At 41.2% G+C, this 24,735-nt stretch overlaps 2 protein-coding genes across 2 annotated transcripts in view; one reads left to right on the plus strand and one right to left on the minus strand.

Annotated features, from left to right (window-relative positions):
- dock1 (dedicator of cytokinesis 1) overlaps window positions 1–24,735 on the plus strand; it is a 184,527-nt gene that overhangs the window by 72,854 nt on the left and 86,938 nt on the right. Inside the window, exons 26-27 of the mRNA XM_062442681.1 lie at window positions 243–370; window positions 2,508–2,603. Of these exons, the coding sequence (XP_062298665.1) occupies window positions 243–370; window positions 2,508–2,603 (224 nt within the window). The remainder of the gene's footprint in view (window positions 1–242; window positions 371–2,507; window positions 2,604–24,735) is intronic.
- Window positions 9,571–22,999, minus strand: LOC134003468 (inhibitory synaptic factor 2A). Its single transcript, XM_062442688.1, has 3 exons — window positions 21,771–22,999; window positions 15,974–16,045; window positions 9,571–9,754 (listed from the first exon to the last, which is right to left on the minus strand). Exons 1-3 carry the CDS (start codon window positions 22,997–22,999, stop codon window positions 9,571–9,573), a joined length of 1,485 nt encoding a protein of 494 aa, XP_062298672.1.

Genomic DNA, 24,735 nt, shown 5'->3' on the forward strand with positions numbered 1-24,735 from the left:
GTTGTACTGTTACCAATCCCAGGGATTTTGGGAGCTTTTGCCACACTCATTTTAATTAATTAATTCATTGTGTACATTGTTTTAATTTAATCCTCTGAGCTGCGAGGAAGCCATTAACAAGCTGTGCGCGTCAGCATCTAGAGTGTGTCGAGAGCATATGTTGTACTGCCTTGTGCGATCTATCATCTGCTCCACGTGTTGAGCGGCATTGTGAATGTTTATATTTGGCGATGTCCCTGCAGATTGCCGTGAGATCCTCCTGCCGCTGATGACCGACCAGCTAAAGTTCCACCTGGAGAGGCGGGAGGAGCTGAAGGCATGCTGCCAGCTGCTCAGTGACATCCTGGAGGTGCTCTACAGGAAGGATGTGGTGAGGAACACACTTCTCAAGCATTATGTACTTTTATTTCTCTCTGGAATAAACAATAGGATAACAAGCGATCCAGGAGTGCCTCCATAAAGAAGGAAAACACATTTTAACTGTGGTTACGTTACATAATATCTGCTAATCAGTGTGCTGTGCTTAATTTATTTTATTGCCCTGTGTGCCCTGGAACGAGAACATTTTTACAGCACTGTTAATTTACTGACCTGTAGATTTGGCTCTGCTCAGTAATTCATTGCTCAGGGGGGCTAGAGGCCATCCTCAACACCACGAACACACTCCAAGAACATGGTGTGATGAACTCTTCTTTACCCTTAGGCGTTTTTAAAACCAGTCGTTGAAGTCAATCACAGAGCCAGTTATGTAGCCAGTTAAAGCCAATTATTTTTTCCATTATCAATAGATCTCTTGATAGTTTGTCATTAACTAATTAATTGTTTTTTCACTATCTTAAAACTGTGAAAAAATTCCCACCACAAGTTCCCAGAGCCCAAGGTGACATATTTAAACTGTATGTTTTGTCTGACCAACAGTCATGAACCAAAAATGTTTAATGTACACTTACAGAAAAAGGAAAAGCTGCAAATCAAGTTTTCCTTGATTTAGATTGTTCCTTAATAAATGCCTAAAACAATTAATTGTTTCAGGCAAACAGTTATTATCAAAATGATTGTCAACCCTCTATCAAAAGCTTCTCAGATCATTTTATTACGGAAATGATTTTTTTACTCGTGTACACATCCCTCATATTCAGATATCAGTCTCAGACCTCACGCATACATATATGATAACACACACACAGAAATGCTCAGCTGCTTCACAAGTGTGTTTCATCCTCTGCCATGCCCAGACTCCTGATGTCCTCCCTCAGGCCCTCTCAGACTCCCCTCACCATTGATCACCACAGCCCGGCCTCCCACACTCCACTCTGCTAGGGATTATCCACTATCTCCCACTTGCTCTTCCATTCACACTCCTTCTCTTTGTGTGTCTCGTTTTGCTGCTTCCTCTCCCTGCCTCTTTCATATCTGTGCTGCAAGTCAACACAAACAGAACTCCACGGTTTCCGAGATTTGATTGTGCAAATAGATGAGGCAAGGAAACCACAGTGGATGCTGCCCATTTAAGTTTCTAAATTATCAAACAATCAACTGTATATTTCTGAATAGACAGATTATTCTTTGTACACTGGGTTTGTGTAGGCTGTTAATACAGGCCTGGATTTTTCTCTTGAAAACAGTTGGGTAATAATGCAGGTTTTGAAGAAAGACGTGCGTCACACCCCCCCCCCCCCCCCCCGAAACTCCCCCCTCCAATCCAGCACTCCTCTGTGTGTTTGTGTTAATATTTGTGTGTGTATGTGCACAGCCCTTACGTGCAAGCGTTATTCAGCTGCAGAAAGAGCTGTGTAAATTATTAAAAGTTTAGTGTGATGCTGCAGAGCTCGATGTGCTTAGAAGATTCCTCCCTACAGACAGGTGGAGACGGTTAAAAAACAGCCCTATGCTCACTCAAACTCACTAATAGGCGAGTTAAAGGAAATAGTCCCATTTATGACAACGGTACAGCTGCCCCATGGGTGCTTTCCTTTTTGAAAAGCTAGGATTCATAACATATACATCACATTTGCCAGATCTCTTGGCACAAAATGCCCTCCAAGTTTCCTCAGAATTTCAAGTTTGTGAAGTCTCTTTGTAGAATGGAAGGAGTATTAATATTTTACCTACCCATTCATGAGAAAAATCTGAAACTTTGGTTTGTGTTCATGCCACAAAAAGTAATAAAAAAAGTAATTTTCTTTAAATTAGTAGGATACTTAATATACCTGTGGACCAGGGAACTAAATTTTTGGTGAAGATCTGAAATCTGATACTTGAACTGAACCACTTTAACATTGTCAGTAAATCAGCTTACAGTAAGTGTCTAGAAATGTTTACAATTTAACCTCAGGTCTGTTAGACATAATGTAACATGTTGACATTTAGGTGTTTGCTGACTATGCATTAATAAATACTCAAAGGTCAGTATGGCTAACACAACAATTTGCTTTGGTTGAGAAAATAAGTGTATAACATGCCTTCCCTATCTTTGTGTATTGATATTTGTGGATGTATTTTTGCAGGGTCCCACCCAGTGGCATGTTCAGATCATCATGGAGAAGCTGCTGAGGACAGTTAACAGGACGGTCATTTCCATGGGCCGCGATTCCCCACACATTGTAAGTCGACCCACAATTTCCACCATCAGTTATTCGCACGCGCACGCGCACACACACACACACACACACACACACACACACACACACACACACACACACACACACACACACACACACACACACACACACACACACACACACCAATTTAGAGGGATCTGTACCACAACCAGCTTAACTCCCACAGGCCCACTGCAACTCCAAAGCTATCATTAAAGGTGAAGTCTACCTTGGCAGAATGCTGTCACACAACCTCAATCTAAGAGTACCTTTGATCTGCTCGTATCCTTCTCCAGCCAGTTATTTGTGTGCCGATCTGTGTGTGTGTGTGTGTGTGTGTTTTGCTATTTCATGTTTTTTTTTTGTGTGTGTGTGTTTTCCTGTTTTTTGTGTCTGATCCCTCACTTATTAGAAAATATCTGCTGCTCTGTGCTGTAATCTAATCACTGTATCCCCCTCCACTGCTGTTAGCATCCTTCTCCCGGTCACACTCTGAGTTAGAGCTCAGTAACAATTAATGCACATATCAGTCATCATATAAATATGCTGTCTGCCTGATACAAGTGGCAAAGCCTTCATTTGTTTTCATGAATCAAAAGAGTCCAATGAATGTCAACTTCTGTATTCTTTGGCACGTTTCATTGCATCCAGTTGATGTCAGTGTTCATTAGCGCTGCATGTAGCTTGTGATGTGACTTTGACGGTGAGAACTGGGTAATAACTCTGTACTTTTTTATCAAGATTTAAATAGCAGATCTCTCTGAAGGCACTTAATGGTGCTTTTACACCTCACTTAAATACAGCTAAGTGACGAGTGACATTCTCTGGACGTCAAGTATGTAAAGACTCTTACTGGTTGCCGTAGCATCCTGTCCCATGCTCTTGAGTTATTTATCGTATGTGTGTATCCATCTGGGAAGCAGCAGGAAACGGAATCACCTGTTTAAATGGAAGCTTATCTATTTTCATTACCAGTCACTGAGTCACACCAGCAGAGAGTGATTTACTAAAGGCAACAGTACCCAGAGTTATCACACACTAATCGTCCTGTGTGTGTGTGTGTGTGTGTGTGTGTGTGTGTGTGTGTGTGTGTGTGTGTGTGTGTGTGTGTGTGTGTGTGTGTGTGTGTGTGTGTGTGTGTGTGTGTGTGTGTGTGTGTGTGTGTGTGTGTGTGTGTGTGTGTGTGTGTGTGTGTGTGTGTGTGTGTGTGTGTGTGTGTGTGTGTGTGTGTCATAGTGCTATAATATGTCTGCAGCTCTCATCCTTTGTCCCATGTGTCCTTTTACTCTCTTCTTTTATTTCTCTCTCACACACATCCTTTCATTCTAAGTTTCAATAGAGTGATGTTGGATTGCAGAGATTTTGAAGCTGCTCTAACGCTTACTCTCTCTCTCTCTCTCTCTCTCTCCACCTCTCTCTTTCTTTCTCTCTCTCTCTCTTATCTATCTAAAGGTATTTTAGCATTGCACCAAGCTAATTGCATAGATGGCAAGCCTTTTGTTGTGTAACTGATCGCCAACATGCATTGCGCTGCATAATAGAAGGCTAATGAAGCTGTGAGTTGAGCTGAGGCATCATCCCTGTTGCCCCTTTTCTCCTAGCCAGCAACCTCTAGGGGTCCACTTGCTACCTCTCTGGAAAGTCAGATTTAGAGAAGAGGTTGTAAACTGGGAGATTTATTGCGAGAACTTGAACCTGCTGACTTTGCTGTTCACCTTTGCTTCTAGCTCTGCTGCCATTTTTTCCTCTGTTTTTATTTATTTATTTTTTTTACTGCTGTGGGGCTCTTTTGATCATGCATTTCAGATATGGAAGTTGCCTACCTCTTTGTCTAAAAGGCTATCAACACTCATGAAGGCAGTGCACGCAGGTCTCCCCTCTTCTGTATTATACTAAGTGCATCCATTTCAGCATCTCCCCTGTGGTGTAGGTGAAATGGCGTTTCCTGCTTCCAGCAGTGGCTGCTGAATGGAGCAAAGGCAGACTAGACTCCTCTCTAGTTAATGAAACTGCTCCACGCATGACCTCCTGTGGCTCTTATTGAAACCATCTACTTTGTATACATGTGGTGCAGCTGCCCTCTATTGTACCTCACCTCAGTCCCCTATAGACAGCTTGCTTTTGTTGTCCCTACTGACCCCTACCTTTCGTCAGCTCCTGCCTCTGTAGCCAATGAGCCACTGTACTTGGCTGTCTTGACATTTCTAAGTGCCTGCATAATATTTAGCATTAGTGTGCGGTGTGTCCTTTAACACAGTTGGAGTTAGAGGTCACACCAAAGCCCTGCCTATTTGAAAGCACTGTGCCTCTTTTATTCAAACACTGTGCATGTTATAGTACTCGGGACAGAAGCAACATTTGAAGCAGGTCCCAGAATTATTATTTAATGATCAATTGGGTTGGTGTGAATTTTTAAGAGCTATGAGGCATAGTTAGTGCTGCGAGAAGTGTCGTAGCTTTCTAATCAAAGGACTGTTGTTGCCGCCTCTGGGTACTGCTGCCTACTCTGCAGGCAGATTGCACACTGCTGCTCACACAACGCCGCAGCCAACCACCGACCTTGTTCTTCTGAGTGGCAGCCTCTTACATTTAGATTTATGCATTAACGTTCTACTCTGTCTCCCGCCTTCCTGTCTTTCTCTCCCTCTGTCTCCCCCCCCCCCCCCCCCCCTCTCTCTCTTCTATTTCCTTTCTTCTCTCTCCTGGCGGTGGTGGACACAGAATGTTGATGAGAATGATCACAGTGACGGCTCGGGGGCGTCAGCCTTGTTGTGTGTTGTCACTGCAGTAGTACGGCTGTTAGGGACTTAGACACAGCATCAGCACACATTTGCATCATTGGACAACCGAGCAGACTGTATCGTTACTCTCGTGTCCACCCTCGCACAGGTCGAGATGAGTCGTTGTGAATATTTTTACATTAGGGTAGTAGGAGAAACATTTTAAAAATGACCAAGTTCTACCTTCATGCCCTTGAATTACATGTCGTCACACATTGATGGGAAGCTGCAGCTTTGAAAAAGCGGCATGTTACACACTTATTTTCTCAACCAAAGCAAATTGTTGTGTTAGCCATACTGACCTTTGAGTATTTATTAATGCATAGTCAGCAAACACCTAAATGTCAACATGTTACATTATGTCTAACAGACCTGAGGTTAAATTGTAAACATTTCTAGACACTTACTGTAATCTAAATGACCCCATGGACTTTTCAGTTTTGAGGACTAACCGACAACAGGTTGCGCTTGTAGTTAGCTGCAGTGCTTCTCAGTTATCCTGCTGATTTTCCTGCAGTGTGCAGAATGAATGGAGTGGAAAGCTGCAGGGGGACGGACTGTGTTATTGATTGACAGTATGGGGCTGACCGGCTATAGGGGCCGGAGCTTGTTCTTTGCTGTATGCACCCACTGACTGAATATATTGCAACATAGCCATCTCAGTGACGTCTATTCAGATCAGAAACTTCTTAGTATCTTGGGCTCTCTGCATCGCTCACTCTCTTTATCTCACGGTCTTTATCGGTTTCTGTCCAAATATTTCTCTCAGTATCTCCCTTCCTTCCCCTTTTACTGACTTCTCCCTCTCACCATCCCTCTTTCTCTCTCTTGCTGGCCAGACTGCTGCAGAGCTCTCAGAGAAAAAAAAGAAGCATAGTGAGATATGGCACTGCATCATAATGCCTCAAACATCTACTTATCACTCACTCACTGCACCTCTCCTCGCCTCTCCTCCCCTTTCCGAAACTTTTGACTGAGTATCCTCTGGGGTTTATTGACCCTGTGATGACCCATTTCAGACACATGCTCACTTCCAGCTCTATGTGAAAACTGTGGGGATCTGCATGTTGATGTTCGTCGCCTTCAAACCACAGAAGACTCCTGTTAAGAGTGTAAAAGTGAGATGTGAAGCTGCACTTTGTGTCTTGTTTGTACCTCAATACAGTGCTGTAAACATCCACCTAAGAGAATCCCTGTGGAAATGGCTTTGCTATGGGTGAGAAGAATTGAGGGTAGGGGAGCAGTGTTGCCCACAGGCAACACTGGTTCCTGTAGCTTCATGCATCCATGTGAGGGTGACTCTGCAGCTCTGGGGCATTTACTCAGAGCCCTGTCCCCAGTTTACCTCATGGTTTCACCTCAGTGCTGGTCTGTGCTAACATTCAGAAGGTCCACGTATACGCACAAGCACACAGACGTGCCTGTAAATCCCCTTGGACGACATTAAAGTAAGGATGGAAAGGGCAAGAACTGTGCTTTGAGTGTAAGCTGTGGTTCAACGTGTTCCAAAGCAGGTTGACTTTGTGCATCAGAAGGCTTTAGCTGCTCATCCCTCTGTTTTATTCTGCTCTCGTCTTGTGCCACACTGCTGCATTAAAGAGATCTGGGGCTGATTTACAGTATTTGCAACCTCATCTCCTGCTTTTCATCTTATGAAAAGCAGTGTTGATAGTTTTGCATACAAAATTATCCGACCTTACACACTAAATAAAATCATCCCAATTTGTAAAAAATCTGTTTATCAAAATTCCAAAGAAAACTCACATCTTCTCAAATACTTCTTGTGGTATCCAGCCATTTGGATAGTTTGTTTCATTTGTCCAAGTTTTGGGGTATCAGACAATGAGATTTCTGCTTCCATCCCACTAATTGGAGGTGAAATATGTTCATGGTGCTCAAAGCAAAATTTAACATCAAAAAAATTCATCAATGTTGTGTCTTTGCCTACTTTTTAGGGGAAACATTCTGGTCACTTGGAATAAGCCACAGACCCGATACTGGGTCAAATAAAACCAAAACTCTTCACATGGCCAGATACCACTAGGTCTTAGCCAAAATTTCCAAAATTTGGGCAGACTGACCCTTTAACTTATATTTGCTTGATGATCAGCAAATGATACTCAGTTTACTTCAGACTTTGAGAGCTCTGTGGATGTCTGTTTTTATTTCTTTTTTCTTTTTCTTTTTTAAAAAAGAAAACAGTATAAAATACACAGTATTGCACATAATAAATCAATTGCACTTCTTTAAGGTACAGATAAACATGTAGTTCTCTCTTGATGCTACAGTATAACTACTGAAAGAAACCAATCTGGCATGTACAAGAGTGAAGGTGTGAATCACATGTAGCCAACAGAAAGCAGCATGTTGAAGCTTGTGACAGTCAAACCAGTGATATCTTGTAGATCGTTATGATGGAAGGTAAAGATGTTACTATCCTGCCCTTGAAACCACTTTGGCGCATTTCCTCTTCGGGGCAGTGTTTTTGGCTTTGAGAGTGATTTCGGTTTTATGCTCCTGCAGACGCTATTAACTTAATGTTTTTCTTTTAGATATTGGCTGCTTTCCCACTTATTAAAATGGTATTAGCCCTATCTTATGCTATATAACAAATATCAGTTTATAGTGAATGCAAATATAATTTTGGCTATACAGTCTTCGAACCCTGTATGGATTTACTACATGAGTTTTTACTGTAGTCCAATAGATGGGAAGAGATGAGCAGGAGCTAGACATTTTTAAAAAAGGGAGAAAGAACAAAAAAATCATCATTGTCTTTAAAAATTGTTTCTTGAAAAGCTAGAAAATGTCCTGCAAAATCTGAGGGTTGTAAAAAGCATGCAAGGCTACACGCCTGCCACCCTGCACTGTAGAAGCCCTGGTTGTGATCAGAGGTGGCACATTCAGTCATTCTGGCTTGGTTTTCATGTAGCTAATGTAGTAGCTGATGCAGGATACTGCAGCAATACAATCACAACTATCATCTGTTACCCCTCACATGTGCTGAAAACCAACATCATTTATTATGCTGGGTGTCATGATGGAAACAAGAAAGGATCTTTAAACTTGTTTTGTATGTGTTGAGCCACAACTCTCTATAGTTTTATACTAATGATGTTTGACCATATAGGTTCATTTTTAATTCAGGGTATCGAGTTTTAATGACTGTATTCACTGTGAGATTAGTAAGAACTAGGTTTGATGCTTTAAAAGGAATTCATCTGAAATTATTTACCTCTTACACACTTTAGTTTTTGAAATACACAGCCCCCTTTACTGCAGCTCAATAAATATATTCCACTAAACCTTAAGGTGAATGTATATAGATATATATTTATATAGAAAAAGGTACATTGACGTCTAACTTTGCAAATGTTATTAAGAAAATAAGTGTTATTTATTCATTCTTTACTTCAAAGTCAGTTGATTTCAAGGAGACATTTTAGCGATGGATAGAAATTTGATCATACTGTAGAACTCCAATAAACATCTTTGCTTTCTTTGTCCATTACGTCTCTTCTTCAGATATTATGAAAGTCTTCATTCTGGTATGTTAATAGATGATCTACACGTGTGAGTTAATACTCAAAATAGTTCATTTCCATTATTCTGGAGTAAATGTATCCTGAACAGTGTTAATTGTGCTTTGCAGTACGGCGATATGCTGTTGATGTAGACCTCAGAGCATCGTGGTTGAATTGCCAGCCTCTCCTGGAGGCTGGGAAGATAGACAAAGTCCCAACTGGTGAATAGAAATTTGACGGTCACTGACCCATTATTACAGAATAGGACCCCGTAGACGTCTGCTAGAAAAATATATGCAAATAGACAGAGGAAAATGAAATTTTGTCTTCTCACCTTGCTGATCTCCAAATATGTTGCACTGGTGTAATTTCACACCCTGTTTGAAGGAATATGTTCAAAATAACTCTGAATCCATTTCGGTAAGCTTGACATTTTGAAATTTCCATGGAATCCACACTTGTGTCCCATTACACATCCTGTCATCTCTGAGAAGGGGTTCAGTATCCAGTGGTGGAGCTCTCCATTACTACTGATTACTGGGTCTACAAAAAGCCAAACTGATGTGACTTGTAAAAAAACAAAACCAAGAAAATGATGAGCCAAATTTTGACAACAAGATGGACGTATTAATCCTGTGCAGAAGAAGAGGAGACAGTCCTGTGTTTTCACAGAAACCAAAGTTTCCAGCGAGCATGCTTCTTGGAGTCAGGTTTGGACTTGCGTTTTGGGGTGGAGGTGAAGGCCTCCTGGGGATAAGACAGTGGGGCGAAGTGGGTGTCGTCTGTAGGGCAAAGCCTCTTCATTAGTGGCTGCAGCTTGTCCTCCTGCTGCTTGAAGTCTAGCTCCACACTGCAAAGGGACACAGATATTTGATCATATATTATGTAGTATTTTAGTTGGAAGCCTTCCTGTTTTCTGATCTGCTCCTACTTGTAGCTGAAGCTGCAGCCCAAACACTACCATCATCTGTGTCACATTAAAACCCTTCCAGAAAACCTCAACAAAAGCAATACTTGTCCTTGAAAGGAACATTTTTATTGTAAAATGTTTGCAGATTCTATCAGAATGAATAAAACAGTGAGTAATGACATTTTTTTTCGCTTAAAAGAGAAAGTCAGAGGAATCAGGAGAATAGTGAGTATAGCGTGGCTATGTTAATGTACTGATGCAATAATATAAATGTAGATTATGCTGGAATTGCTGTTTGGGTCATGTAGCATAGGTACCAGTTATTTTACATAGTCTCCTCTGTTTTGAAATAGTCCACAAATTATCCGGGTACCTGCTTTTATTTGATCAATCTTACGTTGTATATTTTCCCTTCATCAACACTGAAACCAATCAGGTTTCTTTTCTCTTTCAAACTTCTTTTTAACTTGACATGTTTTGACTGCCACACTCCCCATCTAACCATATTAAGTGTCTTTGTCGTGGCCTGTTCTCACTTGACCCCTGCGCAGGCATCTGTCACAATGCTGCTCAGCCTGGCAGAGTGACCTATATTTCTCTCTTTTACTTCATCCTTTTTTTCCCAGTAATATCTCGAAATTGAGATGTTTTTTGATCATATCTGGCTGCTGCTTCTGCTGTCGTTTTTGTTATTTGCATTCTTATAGTGATTCATGAAGTGAGAGGGAAGCCCATTAGTTGTTGTTTTTTTCTGCTGTGCTGGGTCACTGGAGGAGGGCGTTGAACTGAAGATCATTTGCTTTACTAAAACTGAGATCAGAGTATGGGTATTGACGTGACCCTTTCAGGATTTTAGTTGTCATGTTGCTTTGATCCCTGCATAATATTAAAACACCAGCAAAAGGTAATGGGAATATATTGAGAGTATACAAACAGAGCCTTTTACTTCTCAGTTTACTCCACGTTCCCCCAGGGTGCTAAGGGATTTATCTGGACCAGCCATCATTGTAATCCCACACCCGCACACATCTGACTACCAGATTCTGCTAAGTGAAACTCAGATTACAGCCTCAACTGTGGCAAGTGTAGAGGGACTTTAATCTGCTAAAGCTTCCTTGCACTTTGGACCTTGTCAGTCTTTAACATCTTTCCCTCACTCTTGCTTTGTCTCTCTTTTTACTCATTCACACTCTGTTTATGCAGTGTTCCTGCTCTCGAAAGGAGTGTGCATACAAGAAAAGAAAAAAAAAACACTTGTCCATTCCCCACCCAACCTCTTGCTTCAACTCATTCATTGCCATGAACACCTCTCACCTTCCCTCCACTGCACTTTAAACATCTGAGCCTTTGTCATTGTCTCCTTCATTCCCTTTCTGACTCCCTGTTTCACATTCTCACCCTGCCTTCTTTTTTGTTCCCTTATCTTCCTCCGGTGTGATTGTGCTCTTCCTGACTGTCCTCACTGTCCCTTCACAGTGCCTGTCCTACCAAGGATCACTCTTGTAGCTATGGTAACCAGCTTGCCACCATGCTGGAAAACATCCTTATGCTTGTACAAAAAGAGATATCTTCACCGAGCAGAGTCCTGTGGTAGGACAGCCCTGCTGCTCAGTAATTTCCATGTTATAATATAATCCGCTCTTCAGCCCCTAGCAATGTTTAATTGATTTTCATAGTCTCACACAATAGATTTGAGATTTTTTCCTCCTTTTTAACACCCATTCTTTTGTTGATTTTTTTTTTTTAAATCTATATGCACTGCACAGTATTATTCAAAGAATGTTTTACCATCAGATAGTTATTTAATGACCAGCTGCAGTTCCCAGTTTCCTGTCAAGTTAATGACAAAATTGAACTGATGGGACATCACAGTAGTCCATTGTGAACCATGCATCAACATGCTTAATCACAACCGCTTAAATCTATCTCCCTGTTTTATCTGCACATTAGCCCATATAAATGCAATGTGAGGAAAATTAGATTACAGGGTTTCTGCGTCAAGACGCATCGTGACCTAATGCCTGTAGTCTTGAAATAAGTGGAATGCATTTCAAATCCCGGCTTTTCTGCACCATCCTGTCTGTCTCATTTTCTTCCCTTCCAGGCTTTCTCTTTGTTTGTCTCATGCTTGCTCACTGACTTTTTTTTTCATCCCCTCTCCCCACCTTTCTCAGTAACCGATATTACATCACCTGGCAAGATAGAATGAATTGCAATAATCTTTTCATCCCTTTTCTCTCCCATTCTGTTTCAATGTCATGCACATTGTATTAAGCACTGAATCCCCAAGTTCATTTGAACACACTGTTAGCTGTTAGGAGGAGATAACATATTCTGAAGAAACAGTGACACATTGAGACAAATTTACTGAGTGAAAGACGGACTGATTACAAGATGGTTCGAAATGAGGAAATTGAGACCTGACAAGGACAGGAGACTAGCAGCTTGTGTATTGTGTTTGAAGTCCATGTCCATAGATGGACTACAACACTGTATTGATCTGGTATTGTTGTTATGCTAAGGATGGACTTTGAGATGATGCCATGTGTTTCTGAACACATTGATTATGCTAAAGAGCGCATGGCTGGCTCCTTATTGGGTTGCCTTAATATGATTTATAGATCCATTTGTCCACTGTGGTCATGAGACTAGAGATCATGAACTGGAAAGAAAAAAGAGTTTGGTCCTGGCACAGAGACACAAACATACTCACAAAAAATCCTAATAGATATCAGAGACATCTATTCTTCCCATGTACACCGTGTGTTCCTTCATCGTTCCGCTTCCTATCTTGTTTTCCTCCACCTCCAGAGAGGTTGTTTTCATGGAGATCTGAGTAATTAGATTGCCATTTAATCCTCCTGCATGTGTGAATCTACTGCTATATTTGATTCTGTGTCCAATCAGCACAATTTACCATGCCAAGCGAGTCTCTTCAAGGAGAACTCATGTCAATTTAACAATCAATTTAACCCTTTTATCAAGTTGAAACCCTGCCAGACCCGGCAAGGTTTGTCAAAAATGAGACTACTATTTTTTGCTGAGTTTCTGTTTTTTGCACTTCCTCCACAGACAAAGCGTTTCAATTGACTTTGGCAGCTCTAGGAAGCAAAATGTGTGGTTTTGATGTTAATATAGTGCCTGTTTGGAAACAGTTGTCATTGAGTGTGCATGATCAGCCCCGACCAAGTCAAAGAACAAATCAGATCCGACCTTGTCTGTGATACCTTTATATAATATTCAATCAGTTTCGTTCCGTGGGGATTTTTTGGTAAGAGAAATCTAGATATGTTGGACAATGTCACTGACAAGTACATATAATTGGCTCATATTCAATGGGCCCACTTGATGATAGTTTTTTATTGCAGCCTGAATTTTGCATATTTTAAATCTTTATTGTGAATTCAGGTCATGGTGATATATAAATGAAACACCTTTTCCAGCACACCAGTAATCAGTACAGGTACACTCTGAGCTGCCAGGAATACCTTGACAAAAAAGATCCTTAAAATAGAATTGCTCATATTTTTTTAATTGTAGACTTGTTATCACCTTGCAGTTTGTGCTCACAGATTTGGAGGGATGGTTAGCGAATGTCTCTTGACTTTGAAGAGGCTGGGACCACAAGGCCATCACAGTTGGTCTTTACTCATGCAGGTACCGCAGAGATAGTTGATAGGTAGACCAGAGGGAGCTGGGCCAAATCACACAGAGTTAGCATTAAGCATGGTGCTGACTAATTTATATTACCAGACGAGCTCCCATCTCAGCAGTCTGTCCTATTTCATCCATCCTTTATTCATGTACCCAACCCATTGTCCCTTAATCTCCCCATGCCGTGTTGTGCTCTTCCACTGTCCTTCACGTCATGTGCCATAACTCTCTTCATCTTGCTGTCATTGAATTGTTATCGAAGCTTCCGGCCTTGTTGTCCACCCTGCAGCTATGCGAGGGACCTGTCAAGACTTAAACACACTCTTAACACTTTACGAGATGATGCACCTTCCTCTGCTCAGACATCAGAGGCAGCACAGATGTGCACTACTTCGTTTTTAGGAGGCGAATGAAGTTTGGCCAGAGGCTTATCAGTTATTGAGAGCAGTAGATAGAAAATGATTAAAATGGTTCTTCAGAGGTGAAATGCTGACTGAGTGGAACAGCAGTGTCCACTAAAAACTGTTTTATTGATCGCCTCTCACCCTCCTTCTCTTTAAATCTCTTTTCTTTCCCGTCTTTCTCCCCTCCTGTCCTTTTCGAATGTTGGTATTACACTTTTGTAAGTACCAAACAGAAAAACAACTTGACACGTGCACATGCAGGCCTGTAATGATTCAAGTCAATCAACAGAAAATGAATCACGTCATACTTGTAAGTTGAATACTGAACCACAATTCACTTTTACTAGTGAACTAGTTGTGATGTCACAGATATACACGCCTTAAACTTTGACTTGAGGCAAGCACAGAGAAACTTTCTCTCTTCCGCAGATGAATGTGAAATGTGCCTTTTAGTGTCAAACTCTGCATATACATCATTCTGCACAATGAAGCTCACACATGAATATGAAGTAACAAGGGGAATACATTTTTAGTGGAGGGGGACTTTAAAAAAAAAAAAAACAAGAACAAATTAAAATGATCTAGTTCCAGCTCCTCAAATGTGAATATTTCCTCTTTTATTTAGTCTTTTATGATAATAAACTGAATATCTTTGGGTTGGAATGTTGGTTGGGACAAAACAAGACATTTGAAGGTGCACATTGGGCTTTGTGAAACAGTGATTTCTGACATTTTATAAACCAAGCATCTAATCGATTTATTTAGAAAATAATTGACAAATTAATTGATAATGTAAATAGTTGTTAGTTGCAGCCCTAGCCTTAAACCTGCATTGTTACATCCTCACAATGCTGATTAAGCTTATCACCATCAGATACATTTCTCTGTATTTCACTATACAGACTTTTTAAAACGCATGTCGGGTGGGAATGGCTGTTTGAATGTGCACCCAGAGACTCTCGCTGCCAGAAGGGAGAGACAAAAGTCCTGCACTCCGGCTTTAATTAATCATTAGTTTTGTTCTATGATTAAACTATACATTTTAGCCACAACGGCCCCTGTGGCTCCAGAGATGACAGCATCGTTCTGTAGGTTGGACCACCACTTTGGTCAAGACTGAAAATATCTCAACTATTGCAGGGATTGCTGTGAAATTTGTAGCAGATATTTAAGGTCCCTAGGGAATAAATTCGAGTAACTTTGCTGATTCCAGACTTTTCATCTAGTACCACTATCAGGCCAATGTTTTTTTTTTGTGTCAGACCAAATACCTGCAAAACTAAAGACATAAGCTGTCATTAATGGCATTTAATTACAGCAATATAAAACAGAGGAAAGCAGCAAATCCTCACATTATTTTTGTCACTTTTGCTTGATAAACTACTGAAACAATTATCAGATCTCAAAATTGATGCGAGTTAATTTTCTGTCAACCAACCAATAGATTAATCAAGTGCTTGTTTCAGCATTATTTCACATTCATAAACACACAAAAAAAACTACATCAGTAAAGTCTCTCTCTCACTCACTCACTCACTCACTCACTCACTCACTCACTCACACTCACACACACACCCCTTCATAAAAATATAACTATTCCCCCTGGAAAACTAATGACTTTGGACTCACGTCTGCTGGTTGTCATATAAATTGAACTGAATTTGAAAGTATGCAGAGGCTTAGTTGGCTTGACTACAGCACATAGTGATGCTATTTCATGATGTTTGGATGGTAATTAATTTAACCTTTCGTGTCTCTGTGCTCACCCTTTCTGCATAGTGTATCCTTTCTACTTTTCCACTGTGTGCCCTTTGTCTCTAAATGTGGCTAACCCTACACCTGCTAAGCACCCTTCAGTGAATAAAGGGGTGTTATGGGACATCGGAAGAGGCCGACAAAGATGTATAGATTCAGAGAGAGAGCATGGTGTGTAAATGTCACACGTCCCCTTGTTCTCATTAACAACATTCACATTAGTCTTCTGTCCCCTATCTCTTCCCCTCCATTCTCCTGTCCCCTTTCCACCTGTTCACTTTCCCTCAAGGAGAAAGGACAGGGCACATTTGGATCATTGTGTCTTTGAAGAGGAATGACCACTAACCTGTAAATAATGCATGCGCTGTTCCGGCATGTGTCACAGTTAGCCGTGTCCTGTCCGGTTCGATAGGAGAGTCTGTAGGGAAGATAAGAGTCGTGAATGAGTAATTACAGGACTTGTTAAGCTGCTCCATCACACCTTCCTTTCTCATCTTGTTTGTCATTCCTCGTTAATGGGACTGAAGTGAATGAGGGTGATGAGGAGTCATGCTGCCCTCCTGAGTGGCCTGTGTCCGGCAGCCAGAGCAGAAAGAGCCCGGTGTCAGCTATTAGCTGTGGTTGATTGATTGGAGGTCAGATAAGGCAAAGTGGTATGCAGGATGAGATTGTGGGCTGCATTGAAAGGTAGTTTCATCAAGGACTTATCTCAGGATTGTCAACACAACCTTACAAGTACATAAACGTCATTGGCTGCTTATTTTCAGTATCACTTAATCTCTTGATCTCTTTTTTTATATAAATGTGAGAAAATTTAAAATCACAATTTCCTAGAGCGTTATGTGATGTCAAAAAATGTCTTATTTGATTGGAAATCATCATTGAAAAATGTAACCAATTAAGGTTTGGAGTTTTTGCTTAAAGATTTACTAAAGCATTACTTTATTATTATAACAGTTCTTGATACATTTTGTCAACTAATCAAGTAATTGACCATTTGTTTAAAAACGTTGTTCCTCCACTGTTAGCGTTAACTTGTTTGTATGAGCAACTCCCAACATTTCACTCATACCAAACCTTTTTACTCAGTGTTTAGGACAGCAACCCTTTGGCTTTATACTGTCAGTCCCTCTTGATTGCATTGTAATATCGATTCACCAAATTCACACTCAAACCCATCAATATCCTATTATATCATATCCTGTGTGTCTATATAAAGTTCTATCATCAGTTGTCTCTGAGATAAAATACTGTCATGAACCAAGTTGCCGTTAAAGCTCTCAAGGGGCAGCTTAAGACCAGGTGTTGGCCCTGAATGAAACTATGTGGCTACATGCTTCAAAGGCTTAATGGCTTTTTTATTGGATTAGCATGTGGAAATGTGCATATTGATTGACAGTTTTTCTTCTTGTAATTAATATTGCAACGGACGCATTGTAGGCTCACTTCACCCATGGCACGGACAAGAAGGAAATCCTTTGCTGTTTGGTTTTTATGGTTATGAACTGTACTGCTGCATTAACAAAAAGTGATCTAGTAAACCCAGTTTAAAATTTCATCCTTCATACAGCTGCTTTTTTTCCTAGGTATCGTCCTTCAACAACCACTCTCCTTCAGTTGGTGTCACTCCTAGCTAGGCTATATAACCATTTTCCTACTAGAGCAGTTTTAGTTAGATGGAGGCATTTGTAGTCATCACAAGCATTATTTATTGACTTACTCTTTGTAAAATCAACTTCTCAACCTCTTGTGTTGATATCACCTTGGTAGACAGGTATGAACCAATGAAACTGACTAACTGTGGGGTCAGTTCAACCAAAATACAAAAGACATACTCTTGTTTATGATAGTGGTACCCAGCCATTGAGATGGTTGTGGTTTTATTTGGATAATCCATAGAACTCACTGTGAACAGTTTTCATTCAAAGCACTCTCAATCAAGGAATTTATTAAATGTAATTTTCAATGTTGTGAGCAACACAAAGGATATTCAGTTAACCTTTACTGTACTGGGTTACGCAGCAGAAGCTTTAGAGTACAAAATGTATCCACATGGCTATATCTTACAATTCCATGGCTTGTTTTTGTAATGTGTTTAAACACTGTCACCAGGTTTCTTAAGAATGTATGCAACACTCCTCCTAAAACCATTGGATATTACTCCTAATTAGGGGTCTAAGCAGTGAAGGTGATGGAACCCTATTGTTTTTGTTCTCATTATTATATTCTTTCTCTGCCAAAAGTGTTTGTGAAGCAAAAAACAGAATACCTAGAAACACCAAAATTGGCAGGTGGGTTGCAAGTTCCACCCACTGCTCAGGCACATACAATAATGCTCATTGAACTCAAGTACCACTGTAATAATTAAGTTTACATTTTCACAATTAGCCCAAACGGCTTCACGTAGGGTCAGAATTCTTTCTTCACTTTAATATTGAGTAATCTGCATCTTTGCTTCACTGGCTGTCTACTCTAAAAATGCCATATTTTGCGACTTTTTTAAATCAATTTTCTCAAAATCCAATATTTGAAATCTTGTCAGTAACCGCTGGGCCAATCATCTATAGATTTCACTCACCTTAAGTTGCAATATATCAATCCATTTAAAAAAATTATACATATTTAAACCTGTCTATAAGTTCAATTTTACTTAAATGCTCATAAATCAAACTTAAGTGAAACTATTGTAACCAAACTAGGTGCATATGTGTGGGTGGTCGGTCCAAGATCATTAAGTCATTCACTATCGTCGACTTCAATGCATTACTTCACTAATTGTAAGCAGAACTAAGTTAATGTTTAGTGTCAAAGCTGTTGGTGAGAGCTGTTTTGTCATGCTGGTCTAGTGGTTTAAACACATGCCCTGTAACTGTGAGGGCACCTGTTCAAATCCAGGCACCAAGGTGTTTGCATTCTCCTGTTTCTGACCATCTGTTGTGACCTCTTGTTGTTCAGCAGTTGTACAGAAGAAGCATGTCAAATTATGTGCTTGGACCCCTCTTATGCCTCTTGCAGCTATATTTGTAGTTAATATATGGTTAATATTTAGTTCTCATCTCTGATTTCAGTTCTCTCTCAGGGACTCTTGTAATTCTGCCCATGAGGTGTGACACTATTAAAAATTAAACTGCTATCATAAATTTACCCTCCTTATCTACTCCTTTCTGCGCTATATGTTCTGACAGGTATATTAAAGGTGTTACCAATAATGTTATTTTATACTGTAGCAGAATGACGTAATGGGGAGAGTCTGACAAGAGGGATGAGTGCAGTGATAAGGGGAAGTTTATTGGAAGTTTGCAACTTGGATTAATTGTAATCCAAGGGGATTGCCAGTGGAGAGGAGTTGCAAGTGCAGTGCAGTAGGGAAGGTCAAGGCTGCCCCAACTTTCCAAACAAATGAGCAGACTGCAATAGCAGCCAATGGGGTGCATGGGCAACTGAATCTTGTCCTTGGAACAACTCACCCTTGCTCTCCCTGTCTCTTGCTCTCATGCTGTCTAGACCTCTTCCTCCCTCCATCTCTCACCCCCCCCCCCCCCCCCCCCCCCCCCCCCCCACACACACACACACACACACACACACACACACACACACCTCCCCTCCTTCTCCTTTGTGCTGTTAGGTGTGCCCTCCCAAAGGTCACTGAGTGGGTGGGAGTCCAAAGACATAAAAATATGCACACATACACAGTGTTAATAGACAGGCCAGCAACAAGTTCCCAGGAGTGTGATTAATTGGGTATGGCTTGCCAACAGTGGCTGATGATACAGCAAATTTATTCCTTGGCTTTGTGCTGTTGGATGCAACCAATAATGTACTCGAGGACTGCATCACACTGTGTTGTATGCCCTGGGCAGAGCTTAACTCAGGGGATATACAGTATATGTGTTTGTGTGTCTTCTGGCATGCATATAGGAAAACATCTAATCAGATCCAGCAGTTCAAATCAGTACACTCTCAGATTCAGGGTCAGTTTATGATTAGTTCAGCCACTGTGGTGGGATGGTTTGTTTTCGGTTGAAATGACAATACACTTGTCATTTCCTATAGCTCTGGTTCACAAATCTGGGTTTATTTTCCATAGAAACATTGGCTGAGGCTCATCGTTTCTACGTTTAGGGTCAGTGAGCTCATAGTGACATCTGACACAATGACTCGCCTCTGGTTGACATAATTATTTGAGCTTGGCAGATTTGAACTTTGGTTTGATTTTTCCGAAATCATTGAAAAACTCAAAGTATCAAACCCCCCTTTTCTCATTTCTTTTCTATTGTTTTTCTCGGATACTGTTTTCGTAAAAGGCTCAGCACATTTGCCTCAGGATTTTTAATGTTTGACCGAGCAGCATGTCATAAACATGTGTAATGATGAATGCCCACAGTGTTGTATTTCCTTCCTTGAAAAATGAATGTCATACAGCATAAGCAGTTCATATATATATCAGATGTAATTGTATTCTCAATTCACCTATAGCCTGTGGGCACCCCTATTTGTTGTGTCAGTGACATTTATGTAACGGAAGTATGGAGCTAATGTAGTGTGACTAAAGCAGAATTTTTGCTTGGCTTGCTAAAAATTTGGAAATTGGAAATATGTACTGCCAGAAGATGACTGTGCTTATATAGAAAAGTAGAGGTTCAGTTGGGCTCATGTGGATTACAAGAAGCTTACACTGCTCAGTGATTTTCAGTAGTATAGGAACACAATGTGGTTGTTTCTTTATGTATGTGACCAGATGGCCCGATTAAACACTAGTCACTAATTTTCATTTACAAATTAAGCTTCTCCTCTGCTCTTTTCTCCTTGTCTCTCTCATCTGCTCTCCTTCCCTCCTTTACCCTGCCCCTTTCCTCCCCCACCTGCCATTTAAGACACATCTGATAAGCCAGATGTGCTCAGTACCACATAGAAGATGTCTCCCCATGCCACACCACATGTCAGCTTACTTTTTCACTGACAGAACACTTTTATGAGTTTGGTGATAAGGAGATTAAGGTTGCCTTTTGCGAGATTGAAGGAGGATAATATGCCTTTTTAAATGCTATAAACTCAGGCTGTTGTTAGATCTGCTCCTTGTTTAAGCCTTGTTGAACAGGATTTTTACCATGTACGTCAGTCAAGTTGATACTGAGAGTTGCTTTCATACACTTTCATACACCTTGCTTATAAGGTTGAGAAGCGTGTGTATGTGTTTGTAATTCCCACAGGACTGGTATGATGTTGATTATATGGATTTTCTTGCCCCGTACCTTGCCACACTGCTGGTCAAAACAGATAGGAATCTGATTGCGGAGCCCCAGCAATTCACTCAACAAATTGGCCATTTTGTTTGCCACTTCCCTTTGGATAGACAATCCTCTATTTCAGCTGGCTAGATGCTATCTGCAGCCCTTTTGTATATACACAGTATCCATTGGACAGTAAATGGCTTTTTCACAGGCCATGGCTTTTTCAATGGCCTTGGACTTACTAGATAAACATCATGGTGTATAGCCGGGTAATGCCAATTGTTAAATGTCTAGTTTAGTATTTTGCTTATGGAGTAAAATAAGTGTCACTCAATAATGTGTTGTCCTCCTTTATAAAGATATTCATTACTTCAGCATTATAATAATTAATTTCCCACATCCACATATTCAAAATGTTTTAGTATTATGATTTGTAAAGAAAAATACTGTTTATGCAGGCCGCATTGCTGCTAATATTGATCTCACACATATGGAATGTTTTTAAGTGTTACATCCATATTGGCAGTGTTTTGTATGACAAGTCATCAAACATGCACATCCAGGTGAAATTCACATCATGCCACTGTGATCCCTTGTCGATACTCTTTGGGTGGTTCAGTCAAGGCTCTGTCGAGTAGCTGTCACACATGCAAGCCTGTCCCTAAGATCGAGAAATAATGTGACACATCAGGAGGGTACTTGCTGAATCATGAATGTGTTCTCTGTCTCTGATGTTTCTGTGGCTTAACCCCACGAGTACCAGGCCCTTTCATTTTTCTCAGTGAGGTATACACATTTTACATTTGTGAGAAAGGGAGCACTGGCATCTGAACAGTTCTCTATATTTTCAGGTACCCTGAGCTGAAATTTTGGGAGAAAAAAAGTGTACAAGCTACAAGTGAGATGTCTTACCCTTCTCTGTGGGCTTCCCCCTTCTCCAGTTCCTGGATGACCCCCAGAAGCACCTTGATGGTCTCTTGGCTGGAGCTGATGAGATTTTCCATGGCCTGGAGCTGTGCTTTAACATCCCCGTCCTGATTCATAGGCACTATTTGCTTGCAGGCCTCCAGTGTTGGGTCAGGCTGTGCCCCCTTAGCCTCACCACCTCCGCAGGGTGACAGAGGCTCCTCCATGCCTCGCAGAGGCCGGGCAGATAATTGTCCTGTGTGGCACTGTGCCTGTGTTGTACAGCCTCTGCTTGCACGTGGCAATGTCTCACTCTGCAGCCCGTTGAGCTGCAGGCTTTTCTTCCGCTTGCTCCGCACAGACGGACTGTCCAGGCACTCCACCTGTGTAAGGGAGTTCCAGGCGATGGGGCCCGTAACCTTGGAGGCCCTGTCCGGCAGGGTTCGGGACAAGCCCTCCTCCAGATTGAGCAGCTGCCTCTTGGCTGAGCGATCTGTATCCAGCTCTCTGTGTTGTAATCCTGTCCTGGCTTTGGACGGGACACTGCAGAGCTGGTACTCTGCCTGTGCTCCAGCTCCTCCCGGTGTGTCTGCAAGGCAGTCTGTGTCTGCTGAGCAACTGAGCAGCAGAGCGTCAGAGCACAGGCCATCAGGTGCAGTGTGCTGTTCCACTGTGGCAATGCACTCATTAGTATGTAGCAGAGCCCTGGTCCTCCGGACTCCACTCCCCCCGCAGGCTCCCTCCTCCTCCTCCTCCTCATCTAAACCCTGCTCAGCAGCCTTGGACTGCTTCACCTCCATGACAAAACCGTTATTCTGACCTTTATAAGTTTCCACAGCCGCCACGTGTTTAAAGGTGTGGCCTTTCTTGCGCTCAAAGGGGAAGGTCTGATAACGTTTCTTCAGGTCAGGGGACGTCTGCACGCCTGTGCTCCTTGTGACATTTGGGATGGATCTGCGAGCAGGAACGGTCATGTACTTGCGGTATGCCACCTTGTACGAGATCGGCTTGCCACCCTTCCCCACTGCCTGCAACTCCGCCTCCCTTTGCTCGTTCTGTGCCTCACAGATATCCTTGAAACGCACTTGCAGGGCTTTGTTTCTCTTCCGCACCTGTCGACTGGCTTCCAGGGAATACTTCACCTCCAGTGCCAGTGAGGTGGAGGGCAAGGGTGCTGCCTCCGAGTCAGACTCTGAGTTGGTGAGCATGCATTTGCCACCTTCCTTGCTCACCATTTTTCCTGAGAGGCATGGAAAAAGATGTAGTATTAATCACTGGTAATGAATGGCTTAGACATAGACCCTTGCCTGAGTATTACATCCCACTCGACAGAACACACACACACACGCTGTAAGCTTAGGGAGTAGGGAGGAACCTGTGCAGTTATTTAATGATTATTAACACAATGAATATTAATGACCCTTGTCCATTATGTATTCTAAAAATCATGGCAAATACACACTTTAAAGGAGCCAATTTTAAATATTTTAAGTCACGTCCCTTGATAATTGAGTATAAAACGAATAATATAGTTTGACATTTTATGTTGTTTTCTTTATATTTGAGACTGAAGTTGTCATGTAGGTGTAGACGTCATGCCAGAAGTCTTATGTTTCCATATGCCTGTACAGTGTATTTACCCTTGAAGAAAAAACCTTGCATTTTCTTTTATTATCGCGTGTTTGCTCAGGGCTTTTATATGCTTGCCAATCCTTCTGTGTTTATTTACTGAAAACTGCAAGGGTTATGGTTTTAACAGGCCCTAAAAATAATCCTAACAGATTTCCACGGTGCATTTAATCTTCTTCTCTGTGAAACCAGTGACTCCAATTTAGGCCTAATTTTCTTTCGTTCATCATTGCCAGTTGAGGCATATTTCACAACCCATTCCTTGTCCTCCTCTTCCTCCTCTCCCACTTTCAAAGTTGATGAGTGCGCCTCAGTTTATATGTTTATATGTCTTAGTCACTATCAGTCATAAACACATACAAGTACAATTAGTTAACGGTAGTGATATACTGCTGACTATTGTAAAGATTATGCCGGAGATCAACAGTTTATTTCCACAGTTCATTAGGCTCAGCATGACTCCTCACTGTCTGACCTTTCTTTTTCACAGTTTGTAATTAAATAAAAAGAGGAGTTTGTGGCTATTTGTGAATGCATTTGCACTCCTTCGGCATGTGTGAGTTTGCCGTCTGTTCATTCTCCATTTTATAAATGAACAGAAACAAGAAAAAATCTGCAAAAATGGGGATGACACCTGCAAAGAGACAAACTTTAGTCAGAGACATGTATAACAAACCCTTAAGGGGAAACATCCTAAGCAGAGATAATGAATTATCTTATCCCACTACTACAGGTATGGTAGAGACATGATGTGGAATCAGATAGGACAATTATTTGTGTCAGCTTATCTACCATGACAGTTCTCTGTCAACAGGGAAGGACTTCCTATTTCAAACCTGTCTGTTTACTTACCTGGGAGCTATAGAATGGACATTTTGTCTCACTGATATCTCCATCACTAAATCAGCCTGGCTCTGTGTATATCATCTATACATACAATCATTTTACATGTTAGCATAATCTTTATGTAATTTGTCGGCAATATATGTTCTACAAACCACACTAGATATGAGAAACCAAGACAGTTTTGCAGTGAATATTATTTTTGCTTGATGTATTATAACTAACTGTCAGTGTTGCCTGTCTTGTATGCTAGATGCCAAATATCTCATGGGCATCAGGACTCTTATCTGTGAACCTCTATCCGATCATGTTTGAAGAGAGTCAACATTTTTCTTAAACGTAACCCAAGTTTGAAACTTGAAAAGCCATTACAGACAGGTGAACCGAACAATGTTACAGATTGACAGTCCACCCATGAAACCATCCAACATTTCCCAGTTATGTCACTGAAAACACTGGCTGAGAGCAACACAGCATGCCAATATAGACAGGTTAGAGA

This window comes from Scomber scombrus, chromosome 21, assembly GCF_963691925.1.
Source record: "Scomber scombrus chromosome 21, fScoSco1.1, whole genome shotgun sequence".
NCBI classification, from domain to species: Eukaryota; Metazoa; Chordata; class Actinopteri; order Scombriformes; family Scombridae; genus Scomber; species Scomber scombrus.

Coding starts and splice junctions, on each gene's coding strand:
- LOC134003468 (XM_062442688.1), bottom strand. CDS start 22,999: ATGGTGAGCAAGGAAGGTGGCAAATGCATGCTCACCAACTCAGAGTCT. Junction 16,046..21,770: donor GGGGAAGCCCACAGAGAAGG/GTAAGACATCTC, acceptor TCTTCCCTACAG/ACTCTCCTATCGAACCGGAC. Junction 9,755..15,973: donor AGCGCATGCATTATTTACAG/GTTAGTGGTCAT, acceptor GTCCCTTTGCAG/TGTGGAGCTAGACTTCAAGC.